Source organism: Hippoglossus stenolepis, chromosome 5, assembly GCF_022539355.2.
Source record: "Hippoglossus stenolepis isolate QCI-W04-F060 chromosome 5, HSTE1.2, whole genome shotgun sequence".
Taxonomy (NCBI): Eukaryota; Metazoa; Chordata; class Actinopteri; order Pleuronectiformes; family Pleuronectidae; genus Hippoglossus; species Hippoglossus stenolepis.
The window spans coordinates 10904265-10919450 of NC_061487.1; the positions used below are offsets into that span (position 1 = coordinate 10904265).

General features: G+C 42.2%; 1 protein-coding gene across 2 annotated transcripts in view; it reads right to left on the reverse strand.

Annotated features, from left to right (window-relative positions):
• Positions 1 to 3378: 3378 nt before the first annotated feature.
• Positions 3379 to 15186, reverse strand: part of LOC118110101 (PDZ domain-containing RING finger protein 4) — a 134631-nt gene continuing 122823 nt past the window's right edge. For both annotated transcript variants that reach the window (XM_035157703.2, XM_035157704.2), the window contains 5 exons: positions 13897 to 13995; positions 10983 to 11045; positions 9566 to 9667; positions 8660 to 8788; positions 3379 to 7019 (listed from right to left, as the gene is read on the reverse strand). In XM_035157703.2, the coding sequence (XP_035013594.1) occupies positions 5547 to 7019; positions 8660 to 8788; positions 9566 to 9667; positions 10983 to 11045; positions 13897 to 13995 (1866 nt within the window). In that variant the 3' untranslated portion in view covers positions 3379 to 5546. The remainder of the gene's footprint in view (positions 7020 to 8659; positions 8789 to 9565; positions 9668 to 10982; positions 11046 to 13896; positions 13996 to 15186) is intronic.

Sequence of the window (15186 nt, forward strand, 5' to 3'; positions counted from 1 at the left end):
AAACATTTTCAGCTCTGTTGGTTTCTTGTTTCTTTACCTCTGGCTCGAAGTGATACTGCTGGCTCTTACTCGCCCAAATCCTCTGCCTCCCCCTTCGCCTCCTCAAACTCTCAGTCTAAGTCTTGGCAAGCGGGTCGTCCAAGTCCCGTCTTTCTTTAATGTGGTCTCCCTCACTCAGGTCGTCAGCCATTGTTTGAAACTCAACTTTAAAAGCTGTTTTGCAGACTAAGACTGCTAAAAACCGAAAACAAAAGGCCTATTATCAAAGGGCCTTTCATCTTCCTCAGTGAGTCAACAAACATATTATCGGTGGTTTGTCTTAAAAGCGACATAATTTATAACGTGTTGGTCTCATCTGTCTCTAAATGGTGCTGCGCGCAGACATTGCACCTGGTCTGAAGTGGAGATGCACACATCTGTTGCATCTGGCCTTACAGAAGCTTGCTCTAGCGCTAGCGGTCTGTCTGTAGCCATTTTTTTTTTACACACCAGCACATCTGGTATAGAACCAATTACGACAACATATCAGTTATGATATCAAAGATCAAAGCTTCCATCAGTTTCTAAAGTGACATCGAGAGATGATCCGAGGCAATTAACAGTTCACATGCCTCTGAAATTAGGAGGGAGGGGGGGCACTATGGAGTAGATTGCACCATCATGTGTCAAGTGGATCTGTATGTCGATAAATATGGGCCTCGTTGGATGAATAATGAGAGAGAATTTGTAGTTTTTTCTGTTCAGGGAATCCTAAAGGTTATCCGCAAACATAACAGAGACGATGCTTGTCTGTGTGTGTGTGTGCGTGTGTGCGTGTGTGTGTGTGTGTGTGTGTGAGAGAGAGAGAGAGAGTAGCTCTCGAGAGCAGATGAGCCACTGCTATCTGTTTGACATTTCTGTCAGTACCGGTATTTGAACTGCTGGGTAGCTCTGACAAATGCCATGGCTGTCACAGGCTCAATTTTAATTACACCTGACTGGGTCTTTTCTGGGACTCGGGGATGAACTTAATTAGCCAGAAAGCACTCAGGCTAGTTCTGGCACTGGTTGGTACAACGCTCACAGCTTCTTCCTCGGTGGCTTTACATTGGCATTTTAATGGTCTCCGTCCATATGAACCCAGAGAATTAACAAATGAGGGGAGAGCAAATGGTCTTGGAGGATGTCAGGAGTCGACTTTCAACACCAAGTTTTGATGCTTATGTTTTCCCATTGTATAAACTGAGATACTTAAGTGCCACGGACTGTAATGGAAATGCTGTAGAGTGCAACCTCAAAATCGAACTGAATGCAATACTGTGGCTCTGAAAAAAAGTTAATTGGTCGAGTATGGCATTATGAAGTGGTTTCATAGTGATAACACAGACCAAAACAATGGCCCTTTTTATTTTGAAAGGATTTGGATGGGGTTTGCACACATCAAGTGATTGGAAGTAGGAAAAACTAATTATAAGAATAAACAAAGGAAAACCAGTGAAAATAAAAGGAAAGACTAGCACCAAATCACAACATGCATTATCTCGAGGCACCTATCAGAGTAAGGGATATCCCTTTTATTGTCATAATAATAATAATAATGATAATAATAGTTGAGTAGTAGTTTCATATCTGGATCTGTGGAGTCAGAGGTATTTTCAGAATAAGGACAAAGGAAAAACTATGGGGGCGAGAAAACACAAAGGTAATCACATTCAGTAATGTGATATATATATATATATATATATATTGTGTGTGTATATGCATGTGTGTGTGTGGTATATGTGGTATATTGAGAAAAAGTGAATGCTCAGTGCACCATCAGTGAAGTGATAGTGCAATCTACTCTATACTACCCCTCTCCCTCCTATTCTCAGAGGCATGTGAACTGTTAATAACCTTGGATCATCTCTCAATGTCCCCGATAGAAAGTGATCGAAGCTTTAGCCTAAAGTAACATAACTCAGGGCTGGTTCAGGGCTCACCTTTCCTATGGCTAGTTTAAGATATGAGTCAACAGAATTCTGGTCAAGGTTCCTTACAGTAGCACTGGAAGTCAATTTAAAGCTAGGGTTGGTAATCCTGGAAAAGCTAAAAGAGCAGGCTACAGTTTCAGAAAATGCAACTGGTACATCCCGACCCCTCCCATCGGCCCTCCCGTCAAAGCCACGCCCCCAAAACACATGAAGGCGCAATGACTGACCACTGCTAGAAGCAGCAAAGTTTTTTGTGATTTGCTCGTTAACTTCTGGTTATCGTCTTTGCTTCAGCGGTGTTTGTCTCTCGGGCTGAAGACCCTGGTCATACATAGTGAGAGCATGAGCAAGGGGAGGACACAGGCAGGCAGATAGGTTAGTGACAGACACGTACACCAGCCAATCATATCATTTGTATATATGATATAACATATCAATGTATTTCTGTTTGTGGTTAGGGTTGGTAACTATGTCAAGGGTTAATTACACTGCCCTGATGTTTCATATTGAATTTACATTACCTAAGGTGTAGTTAACAGCTGAATCTTGCACTGAGGGGGAGTTTAGGTGTTGGTGGTTGTACAGAGGGTCGACAGCTCTGCTCTCATACGTGTATCAGCCACCGCACTCCACTGGAATTCTTAGACATAATGCCTATGCATAACAAGAACAATTTCTACTATCAGCATGACTTGGGTCCTTCTACATTTCACTACTTCCTAATAATGAAACAAGTTTTGAGTTCTTGTGGAAAGTACAGAACAGTCTTCAGGCAGTGCTGTATCCGGAACACTCCAATTTCAGTTATAGCACACTGACAACCTAAGATAATACAGAGTATCCCAGTAGCTATTCCTTGCATATGACAAGGCCATAGAGATGATGAAGTGGTTGGAACATTTTAATGAACACAAAGTCATCCAAGTGGAAGGTGATTTTAATTAAAATCTCCCTGTGTTTAATATTTGAACACATTCACAAAGGGGAGAAAAAAGTAAGTCACTCTTGAGGAGATATCTGAGGTGAGCATGTGTTCAGTGAACAAGTAATTCTGCTTCACTTCACAAAACTGGGCTTATCCACACAGTGAGGTTCTATAGTTTTTAAGATTTTTTTCTTTCGTGATGTGATGGCATTCCCAGAAGCTCCCGACCAGCGCCTCTTTATCCTTTGTCTCCCAGCACCATCCTCAAAGATCGGAGGAACAGCACAGATTGTTGCTCACTTTCACACAGTTCACACTACTTCACTGAAAAGTGAAATATAAAAATAACTGTGTAAAACAACTATGAAGCGCGCTGGAGCTTGCTGAGTTTGGCATCATGTTGGTTTTATATTAAAGGTTTGTCTGTTGCAGATATTAATCTTACTTCACACTTCATGTAACTTAAAGTCTCTGAATAATAAAAAAAACATGATTCAGTGCCATGTTATACCAAAAACCAATAATTTATTATCATTTCTTTTGCAAAGTTCACCATTATCACACATTTTACCTGGCTACAAATGTGCCAACTACGCATTACTTGTAATGAGACCATCGGACATTTACTCAAAACAAATACAGGGGTTGGTTTAAATTCAAATTTACAATATTTCAGTGAAAAATGAGGCATTTGGAAATAGTATACTGTACATGTAACTGAACTATAATGTCTGCTGATAAATGGTAACACATCAATTTCACCATTTTACTTTTTCCATTATCCAATAGCTGTGTTCTGAGTCCTGCTCAGTGGCAATCATCCCAACACCAGTCCGTGACAGCAAACACAGTTCAGAAACCACTACAAAATATTTCAGTTACGAAAAACTCAAATTATACAATGTATGAATAAGGCTGAGTAATATCTCTCTGTCGCACAATGATATAAAGAGAAGGTTTATTGTTTGAGTATGAAATCAGGTTGCCACACCAGCGTATCATTCGGTTTCTGCTGTTAAGGCTATGGAGTCAATATTATGTAAAAATACTGGCATGTAAAAGATATGAGCAGGTCCATCAGTTTTTGAATATGTAGAAAAACTCAAACCAGAATAAAAGTGAATACAAAATGTTTTTTTTACCCAAAGCTGCAAACCAGACAAACAAATATGAAGTGCTGGCGATGAGTCAGGACATATGAACAATTTGGATATTTGAGTCAAAATAAACTGACAATGACAAAAGTAAAAATTTGAATTGACCTCAGTCTTGCAGCTTCCTAAGTTTTGTCTCCTTGTTTGTATCTTTGTTGGAAGTGGCTAAAGATACAGAAGTTGAACACATTAAAAGTTTCCTGTAGGGTATCCAACTTTTTAAAGATGCTTTTATAAAATTCTTGATGCTCATAATACAAAAGTTTTCTGTTGACCAAAACCTTGTGTTCAGCAAGCTACAACCTCTAGATATGGCAGTGTGAGGTGAAACACTTTGTACGTTTTAAGGGGATTTTCCCCTCTCATATCCCTGCAGAGTAACCCTGGGGTAGCACGTATGCGTTGGACAACTCATTCACTTTGAATAAGTTTGACGTCATGCGCTGCCAAACTGCATCGCGTTGTGTTGCTTGTGAGGCATCAGCCAATCAACTCACGTTAATGTGAAAGAGGAGGCAGAGGCAGCTGGTGAACCTGGTGTGTCTTCATCTGGTTGTGGAATTTATTTCCTTCAGCATTGCATTGACTGCATGGCACGAAAAATGGCTAGGTTGTGTGTCCCAAGTATGAAACTGTGATTTTTGTCGTCATGACAATGGCGGCAGCACCAAGCGAATGGCATTCCCTCTGCCAAGCATTAACACAATGCATACGTGTGAGTCCAGTGTTACAGAGGAGATGCTCTGAAGATTGATGGTGGGACTGGAATGCATTTGTTATTACATTATTTTGTATTTAATAACAGTAACAATGGGGTAAAACGTAGTTGTTCAAATACATAAACATTTCATAATTGTATTATATTAGTGTGTTGGCTTTAATTCTTGACCAATGAAACTGTATTCAAAATTAAAATGTCTTGCAAATTCAGTAGGTGTTTACAGATTAAACAAACCTTGTCATAGTTAAACTCAGTGTAACTGAAACCATTTAAGCTTTTATATTTTGTTATATCTGTGTGGTTGACTGTCTTGACAGGTTGGACCTCTGAGCTGCTTCTATGCACTTGAAATGTAATTACAACTCCCTCTTGACTTAGTGATTTCAGCTTTAAAGGAAAGGTAGATCGTACCCACAGATTCCCTGCGTTTTGCAATTGGCATGTGAACGTAACACACAAAAGAAGATGCTCACACAACTATCAGGTATATGGTTACAACATAAATATGAAAATAGAATTGAAAAGTTTGAAAAGATAAATGTGTAGTGTGAAGTAATAAAATAATTATATAGTCATAATTTCATAGAAAAATGTTTTTTTTTCTTCACGCAGAGTGATGTGAAAAACAATAGTGGAAAAAACATGAAGAAAATGCCATGACACCACTGATAAATTCTTTACAAAATGCTTTTTTGGGTTACAAAGTGTGAAAAATATTCCTATTGTCCTCCATAAAAACGCCACATTGAACGAGGCAAGTATATTATACCGCATGGGGTAGAATGTGTGTTTTTTTATACAGTAGTGACTGATAGGAAGGCATTGTGCACCTTGGCTCCCTCAGGGGCCTTAGTGCCATGAGTCATCAGCTCCTGGATGGTCATCCAGTTGTCAAGGATCTTCTTGTTGCGTTTCTTCATCATCTTCTTGTGGCTGAGCTCTATGATGCTGACTTCCTTGCGACCCTCGCTGCTGCTCTGAGGATTTTCCTTCAAGCTTTCCAGTCGACTACGCTGCATGAACTCCCGTCTTTCTCTCTGTTCTTTTGCCCTGACCAGGTGCTGCTTCCTTTCCTCTTTACTCCAGTACCTTCCCATCTTCATTTCACTCATTGCATCGTCATCTGTAGTCATCCCGCCGCTACGCTCCTCTTTAATCTTCAGGGCTCGCTCCCTCAGGATCTTGTCTCTCACCGGCCTCTTAGTGATGTAGCGGGTTCCATCACTGCGGATCTTGACCTTCCACTCCATCTTGGGCTCATTAATGGGCCGCTGAGGCTCTTTGCACACACTGAGCAGGCTGAGCTGGCTCTGAGCATATTCCACAGCTGAGCGCTGCTGGATCAGCTGCATGTAGCTCTGGTAATGGCGGGCATGAGCTGGGATGTTGGTCTGCCTCTGCTGGGAACTGTGGGATGGAGAGAAGTAAGGAATCTGGCAAGCATTTGTCTTTAGTGTCCCTTTGCCCTCCTCCTCAGCCTGAGGAGTATGCTCCGACTCAGATGGATTGCTGTGGTCGGGGCTGCTGCTTATGCCTTGGACAGGAGCACGGCACACGGGGATGGGGCTGGAGCTAAGAGAGTGGGCAGAGGCAAGGCTGCTGCAGAGGTTCCTCTGGTTGGTGAGACTAACCATCCTCTGGAGCGAATGCTCTGGGGAGCGGTCCATCGCCAGAGGGGTACTGCGTGAGCTCTCCGCTGTGTTATAGGCACTGGAGCTGTCCTTGTCCGATTTCTCCAGCCTCTCATGAATGTCTGTCAGCTTACCCTTTGTGGGCTCGCCGTGGTGGAGGCTTTGGTTTTTGATGGAGGGTGCAGATTGGCCCGTTGAGGGAGACAGCTGTCCCTTACGAAGCTTGTGGGCCTGCATGATGTTCTGACATTCAAGTTCGATGCTGCGCAGCTCCTCGTTGAGCAAACGCAGCTCGTGCTGTACGCCGCCCTGCTCCCCCACGCTGCACTCGATGGTGCTGCGGCGGCTGTAGAACAGGTCGTACTCACCGCTGTTACGGATCTGACACTTAAGCTCCAACAGCTGTTGGAATCGATCACCCTCCATCTCACCATCGTCCTCGTCGTCTTTGTCCTCTAGCCGCGTGGAGCCGATGGTACAGTGTGTGTCCCGGTTGTCTCTCAGGCACTGGGACAGACGTCTCTGGATCTGAGCCAGGACATTATGCTCCGAGCTTTCCATTCTGTCCTTTATACTCAGTACGCTGCTCTTGTGATGAGGAAGTGTTGAACAGGTGGGCTTATCATCTTCTACTCTCTGAAAGGAACAAACAAAACCAACCTGAAATACTCAGATATGCAAATATGAGACACACAAAAATGTAAGTTATGTTTAATCATCCACATTTTTTATCACTTTCTGATCACACTCACTGAAAGTCTGTAATATGTAAGTAAGCATCTATGTATCTAAGCAGGTATAAATGTTAACATGCGATATGTCTTAATATATTAAATATACAGTATTACAAATATGGTACTATAGTTAAAATTTACTACACATCCCAAAATATCTCTGAGTGAGAGATGTGTTTGTGTTGGAGTCACAAAACTTGTCAACCAGCCGAGTTTTCGGAGTTTCCTGATTGGCTGTTGCTCTTCAATGAATTGGCAAAACAGGGGGCGTTTACAGACACTGTTTACCAACTTTTTGTCGCAAGATTCACCAATTTTTCGTACCTGTTAAAAACTTTTCTTAAAAAAGCGCCTAGCAGCACATCTACCAACTTTTTGCACCTTAGCTACTTTCCATTAAAGACAGTTGACAGTCCTGCCCTGTGAGAAAATGGCACACTCTCTATGTCAAATGTCAGTGAACGGCAGAGAGGCTGAGCAGCAGTGTGTTACCCAGAAGGAGGCTGCGCGCTGTGTGAGAGACAAAAAGCTGCTTTCACATATGCACTGCTACCCTGAACTTTTCAAGACAATAACCCCAAGGAGCTGTATGTGTGAATGCAAATGCCTCAACTGGATGATAAAATGACTTAACCCTGATGCTCTCCGGTTCACCTTATGTAGAATGGAGCTCATGTGCAAACGGATAAAAGGCTGAAACCAGCTGACACTAGGGAGATTGCAACTGCAGCACAATGACGCCATGAACTTACTGGACTAAGGCAGTTCTACAGCAGTTTACAGTGCAGCCATATACTGGGTTGTGACCTGGCCTTGTAGTAGAGTAGTTTTCTTTCTTACTTTCCTCATAGAATGAGAACAAAAAGTCAACAAAAAAAAAAAAACACAAATATTTCAGAGTTCAGTGAATGCAACTCCTATCTGCATTTTCCTGAAGGATTGCATTCTGTTTGCTGTTGTGCGTAACTCTCTTCGACACTTCGGTTACTTCAGGGATTGTTTCCTCTGTGCGGTGCCTTTTGAAGTCCAATTTATATGGATTTTTGTAGTATGCTATCCATCCAACAAAACAGAATTTTAAATTATTATTACTTATGTTTGGAATTTAAATGGTTCAACGGTCCCCTACCATAAATATTCATAATCATTATTTTGTATTCATATTTCAAAGGGGCAACGCATGGTTTTCACTCAGCTTTGTGAGAAAAGTCAATGAAGAGTTTGACTCCATCGCTGCCATCGGCTAGATCTTTAGTAATTTAGAGGAAAAGGTTAATATTGACTGTGATTAATGACCTAATACTGTTGAAGCAATTAATGGTCAGTGTGATGGTATGGTGTTCATTATAATGCGAGTACTACAGTCTGTCAATAAGTGGGAAGATACCTTAGACCTATTGTCCTCACTTGTTTTAGTGGGTTTCGTCTTATTAAAAGCAAATAAAAAGGAACAATTTCCCATAGTTTCTTAAAGCCAGATAACAAATCATGTCATTGATTTGCAATTGAACAAAGTGTGTGTTGTTGTTGTTGATGTCTGACCTGTTCATTCTCCTGCTCCTCCTGTAAGGCAGCTAATTCCACCTCCTCTCTCTGCTGCTCCTCCAGCATTTCCATCTTCAGCTGCTCCAGGAACTCGCTGTGCTCATCATCCAGCCAGGCCTCCTCCAGCTAAGAGTGAACCAAGAGGGAAAGCATATGGAGAGAGAGAGAGAGAGAGAGGGAGGTGAGTGTTATTTGTCAAGTCCTAAAGCTTGTGGCCACACACTCAAAATAAATAGTTGGGTGTTCCAAATGGGTGCCCTAATGGGATTTTCTGCAAAAACACACAGCATGGTTTTGAAATAAGAAACCTCCAGCATCGTTAGGCTGCTTCCTATTTCTCAAACAACAAAAACAACTCCCCTCATCTTTAAAACATGTATTCTAATCTTGAAATCAAGCCAATGCAATTTAATGGACATTGGACTGCCACCTTTGACCCATTTGCTGCGCCCCATCCATCATCTGTTTGTCTGCTTGATGCGAGTCAAATGGGATCCATAACTGAAGACTTCAGATTTAGTACTTAGACACATTTAATTATAAAGAGTCCACGATCGCTCTTGGCTCATCTGCACTGCGGCAGAGTCCTTCCACTTATTTGCCACCGGCCTTGGGCCTGAACTCACTCCACATTAGCATGCCATTAGCTTTTATGGCTTAGTGTTGGAAGTCAATTACAGTGGCGCTACATAAAAATAAAACATGAGGTGTCTCCGAGGTGGCCTCCATTTGGGAGTGGTTGTGGGGAGGGGAGAGAGTCGTCTACCCCAGAGTACTAAGGTTTGCCCTGAGAGATTTTCCTGTGAACGACAAAAGTTCAGGGCTGTATTTTGCCAATTGTGTGTTTCCTTTCCTCATGTTAGCCTAACAGTGGATTCATGCCAGTGTGTGGTTAATCCTGACCTGCATCTCAGGTCTGGCAACCAGCAGCACGATGTTCCGACACTCGTCATTGGAGAGTGCAGCCATTGCTTCTTCTCGGTCTTGTACATCCTGGCCATTAATCTGAAGATGACATACAAACATGATTAACGCACTCATTATCAAACCAAACACAAGCAAACAAACATGCATTGTGTACACAGATGCAAACATTCAAACACAGGCACATAAACACACGTGCACGGATGCCAGCTTTATCTACTCCAATACAAAAGCCCTTAAGAAAAAACAAGTACAACAATAGAAGTGGCACTGCCGGGGAAGGTGTAAACACTCTGGAATATGAAGCAGGACTCAGCTGGTGTTATGAATGGGACAGTGGCCGTGGACCAACGGAGCTGTTGTATCCGGCAGCGTACTTACATCTAGCCATACAATTAACTGGCCTCTGACAGGGGGCGTCCATCTTTTTGCAGGCAGACTAATGGCCCTGTCACTGGCGGATAATAGTGCCAGAGTAGTGGTCTGCCTCACAAATATACACCCCCTCTCCTGGCCTAAATCAGTCACACAACACATGGTGGACACTGGTACACAATTAGACCGACAGTGCTTATGCGTCTGCCCCCTCCATCTCCTAATTGCAGTGTTTTTTTGCAGAGATTACTTGACTTTATTCCTGTTTCCTCTCTCATAATACTCTATTGTAGAAAATGAGACTGAATTTAATTTCATCCTCTAGCACCCACCCAAAGCAGTGAACACCTAGCAGTTGTAAGAACCAGAGATTTCCCTCAGGAGTTGGTGATGACCAAACTAAGGTCGCTCTTTTTGCTGAATGTGTAAACAGGCAACAGTTTAAGATATTTTTTCAGGGCAAATAAATAATTTAGGTAACCCGACCACTTTACTTTTTCTTCGATAAGAATTAGACAATCGTGGTGGATTGTTGGATCTCGGCAGAGGTATGCACTCTACTCTGCCTTTAAGTGGTTAAAGCGACAGTAGTAAAGCAAGAGTGCAACCTTGACAAAAACAATAATCACCGACCTAAACGACAGAGGCAGTGTTATCCAGCCCACAGCCCTAAGACATGCAGCTTATTGTCGGGTGCTGAACTCCTCCTGCAGATCTCAGGCCTGCAGCTGAAGCTGGAGGCTATTAACCGTCATAGCCTCTCAGCCATCCCACAGGAGGCCTCCAAGCTGCAGCACAGCGCCCTCCTGAACCAGAACTCTTAGAAACCTGTGTCGATGCTGAGTTGGTAACTAAAACAGCCGGGGGGGGCACTTCTCCCCCTTTAACATTCACAGTGGGGGCGAGTTCCCCCTTTAATGAACTGCCATTAATAATGAATGGACTCTTGTGCTGTGAGACAGCGGTTGTGTGTGCGACAAAATGTGTGGGGGGGGGGGAGTGAGAGTGTGTCCTACTGTACCTGCAAAATGCGATCCCCCTCTCGGATGCGTCCGTCTCTGGCAGCGATGCTGTTTGGACAGATCTGTAAAAGTAGAGGAAACTAAATAATGACCCTCAAACACTTTTAATCTTCATTCAAGAGAATCAGGGAGTGGCTGAAAAAATGTTTTAACTCATTCTAAAGACATCACCCAGCTAGAGTATCTCAACTTTTATTAATAATGTGAGCAACACACTAGGTTTGCTGCCATAGTTTCCAATGGTTTTCCTGTTGTTGCCCTGTCAGTTTCCAAAGGCCTTTCAGCCCAGAGAAACAAACTCAGTTATCACCTTCATCATTTAACTCCTCAATTGTATGCACCTCAGTTGCTATATGCTGGCAGGATGACAGAGCACGGGCCTCTGCATATAGCAACTGCAGCCTATAACTCAACCCCAATACATGATGCACCTGCTCCTCCTATAACTAATGTTAGTGGACAAGGGGGCAGAACACTCTTTCATCGGCCAATCAATCGGCGTCTGGGGCCATTCGTTTCACTCTCTCCTATCAGGTGGCATCTCTGGAGATGGTGAGGTGCTGTGGCACTCCATCTTCATGATAGTCCACTCCTACACAGAGGACCACTCATTACACTGGGGGAGGTCCCCACACAGAAATGGGGGTAGGAGTGGAGGGGAAACTGGAGGTAATCTTTCTGCGTGTATGAGGGGAGCACCTACACCCTGAAGAAGCTACAACTGAAAACTGAAATACAAGGATCTGTGGCTGTGGTTAGATTCCCGTAGAGCAAGAACACTTGAGTGAGCTTTGGACCTTTCTCTGAGGAGTATGCTCCTCTCACTGTGTTTGAATTCTTGGGAGCAGGCAAGGCAAGTTTATTTGTAAAGCATATTGAATAATTTAAAATATAAAAGGCGTCATGACAAATTGTATAAGCCACATAAGACATTTATAAATGTAGCATTTAAAAAGAAATTAGATGAGTTACATAAAGAATAAAAAAGAAATGATTGAAAAAGAAATTAAGAGTGAAAGTAACAGTGTAAGAAATGATTAAGTATTTGATTTAATAAATAAACCTATTAGTTGCAGCAGACCTGCTGTTCTCTGGGAACTTGTTGAAATCTGGAGCTTAAAAACTAAAAACTGCTGCTTCATGTTTCGTGTTGACTCTGGGGACAGAGAGCAGACTTGTCCCTCCCTGACCTGAGGGGTCTGGATGGTTCAGCCATCATGGTGACAAAATCTGACAGAGATCTGCTAAAATACTCAAGACCACTGAGGTAGTTCCTGCCACTGTAGTCCACTAATGTAGAGCCATATTTTTCCATGATGGCAAACACACGCAGACTCACAAATCCAGCCATGCAGTCGTGGCTGTTGACAAAGAGGTGGCAGGTAGAGTGTAATCTCTGAAAACTGCCCATTTGAATCATAATGCCTGTCTTGAGTCTGCTGTAGACATGAAGGATGGACCCTGCCCTATGCATGATGGGATAGACTCAAGCCTCTGAATAGAAATAAATAGGCGTAGAAAATGGATGGAGCGTTGGATGAAGGAAATGTATTTTTCTGCTCTTGGTGACCACTGTTCTGTGCAAGACAACTGAAACTAATATGACTGTTCAACGGGAGCTGCAAAACTGGAAAATTAAGTCTGTTTTCAAATGACCTTGCATCTTTTTTACTTTGCATAATGTGCTCTCACTATTTATGCAAGATCAAAGCACATAACACCACCTCAAACACCATCCTGTGCACTGTGACATTTAGTCACCTCATCTAAATGCAGCATGCTCCTCTTAGCACAACTTCTTTTTTTTGCAGTGTGAACACTCGATGTTGCTGCCAGCAGCCACAGACCTCAGTGATTTATATTCCACTCGGCTCTCGAAGCGAACACCTTGCAGGGTCAGAGTCGACTTCAAACGAATCGGGGCGAAAGTTAAGCAGAACGGAGAACAGTATATTTTTTTTATGCTACCAACAAGTGGGCGAAAATCAGAGGGCAAGAGTCTATTTGCTAACACGTATCACACAGCCTGCTCGTTAATGTCTGCTCTAGTGAAAGGACAACTCCTGTGGCTCGGGGGGAACAGGAAGGTTTGTGGTTTGATTCTCGGCTCCTCTTGCATTCCGCAAGTCCGTGGGCAAGACACTGAACCCTAAATTGCCCCTGAAGGCTTAGCTGACTGTATGAATGTTTTGTGACAGGAAAAACGCTGGAGAGCTGTATGAATGAACGTGTCAATAAGACTGGAGATGTGCAATTTAAATACAGTCCATTTACCATTTACACAAGACCTGAGAGCATTTTTTGTTCCTAATTTTTTTCAGTCTTGGCAGTAATTTCATGTTGGCAACTGAAATTGTAATCATGCAGTTAGCACACTGCCAAACTGTTCAATAATGTCATTTATGTTTAATAAAAGAGTTCAATTTAAAAATTATTATATACCCGGCAGAGAAACTTGCTTTGCTCACAAATACTGAATTAAATCATAAATTGGAATATGAATATTAAATGTCAGAACTAATTTAGTCTAAAAAATATAGCTTTCCCATTTTACTGAGCCAGTCTAATCGAGCAGTGATGATTGTCTGTTTCTACAACAGTGTAATATGCAAATGTGAGACTTCAAAGCAATGAAATAGAAAGAATATGTAGAATATGCATATACCTTTTACCCCTAGAGGATTAATACTTTAATTTTTCTAACAGCAGGGATGATGCATTTTCACAGTATCTCCCGGAGCAAGGCAGACGGGGAGAAGATAAAAGATTCAGTGTTTCTCGAGTGAAAAACTTAAATATGAAAATTAAGCACTTAATCATGGCAAACTAAGTTAACAGATGGAACGCTCAAAGTCTTGTATGAATGGAAAGTAATTTAAGTCCTCCATCTTGAAGGGCAAGATATCTACTCACCTCACTGACATAGATAGCGACATCTTCCTCTTCGTCCGTCCTGTAGCACAGAGTCAACCCCAGCTTCTCTTGGCTGTTGAGTCGATACAATTCCACTTCCTAGATATAACGTAAAAACAAGAGAAACACAGCTGCTTTGAGTGACATACTAACATGCTGATGTTTAGCAGGTATGAAGTTTAGAATGATAGCATGATAGCATGCTAACATTCGCTGATTAGTGCTAAACAAAGAGAAGCCAAGGCTGATGGGGACTTCTTAGTTTTATGGGGTTTGAAGGGGCCTTGAAAGTCTGCACTGAATGTCCCTGTGTGTGTGTGTGTGTGTGTGTGTGTGTGTGTGTGTGTGTGTGTGTGTGTGTGTGTGTGTGTGTGCGTGCGCGCGCGCGAGCGAGTGTTCATGGCAGTCCATTTAATTGTTGTCGAGAAATTTCACAAACAACAAATGTCAACCCGATGGCAGCACTAAAGGAAAAGTCAGAGGATCAACAAAGTTATTGGATTTCATCCTCTGGGGACCATGAATGTCAGTCATCCATTCAGTAGTTTTTGACATATTTCAGTGCGGAGCAAAGTGGTCGACCGACCAACCAACAGCAAGACATCGTCATCCCTGGAGCAAGGGCAAGTTAGGCATTAAAGGATATAGAGGCACACTCTGGAAACCTCACACTACAGTTTCCATTTAGTAGCTGCTCTGGAATCTGATCACATCACACAGACTCTCTCAGTGGATTTACTTTGACCAATTGTCCTTAAATTGTAGATGGTCAAATTTCCCTTTTTAACACTTTAAGCCAAATAGGTAGCGAAATCCTTCGAGTGCTAAAAAGGTGCAATTTCTTTTTGAATTCCAGGACAAAATGAAGATCAAATGATGTGATTGAAAGCTGTGGCCCAGTTCCTATACCACTAGAGAAAATTGACCTTGTGGTATTGTTTTGTTCATAATAGATGACGTAACAGTTAGAAAAGATTTCTGCCTCTGTTCACCTTGACTCAAAAACTCTACAACCTCTAAAAAAGAAAAAAACAGATCTAAGACACATAATAAATTCTTTATACTTACATAAAACTAAACTGGCTACAATGGCTGCGCAAACACTAAGGATCTGCTTCACTGAAGATCAAATAACAAAGTTTTTCTCACAAAAACTCAACTTGTTTTTTGAAAATTGCCAACTCTCGTCTGAGGTTTTTGAGTCTCAGAGTGTTTGATCATGAAAGACGTTCTCAGTTCGCACAGTTTGGCTTTGATGAATGTCAGAGGACCTCAAGTGTTTTCAAGTGT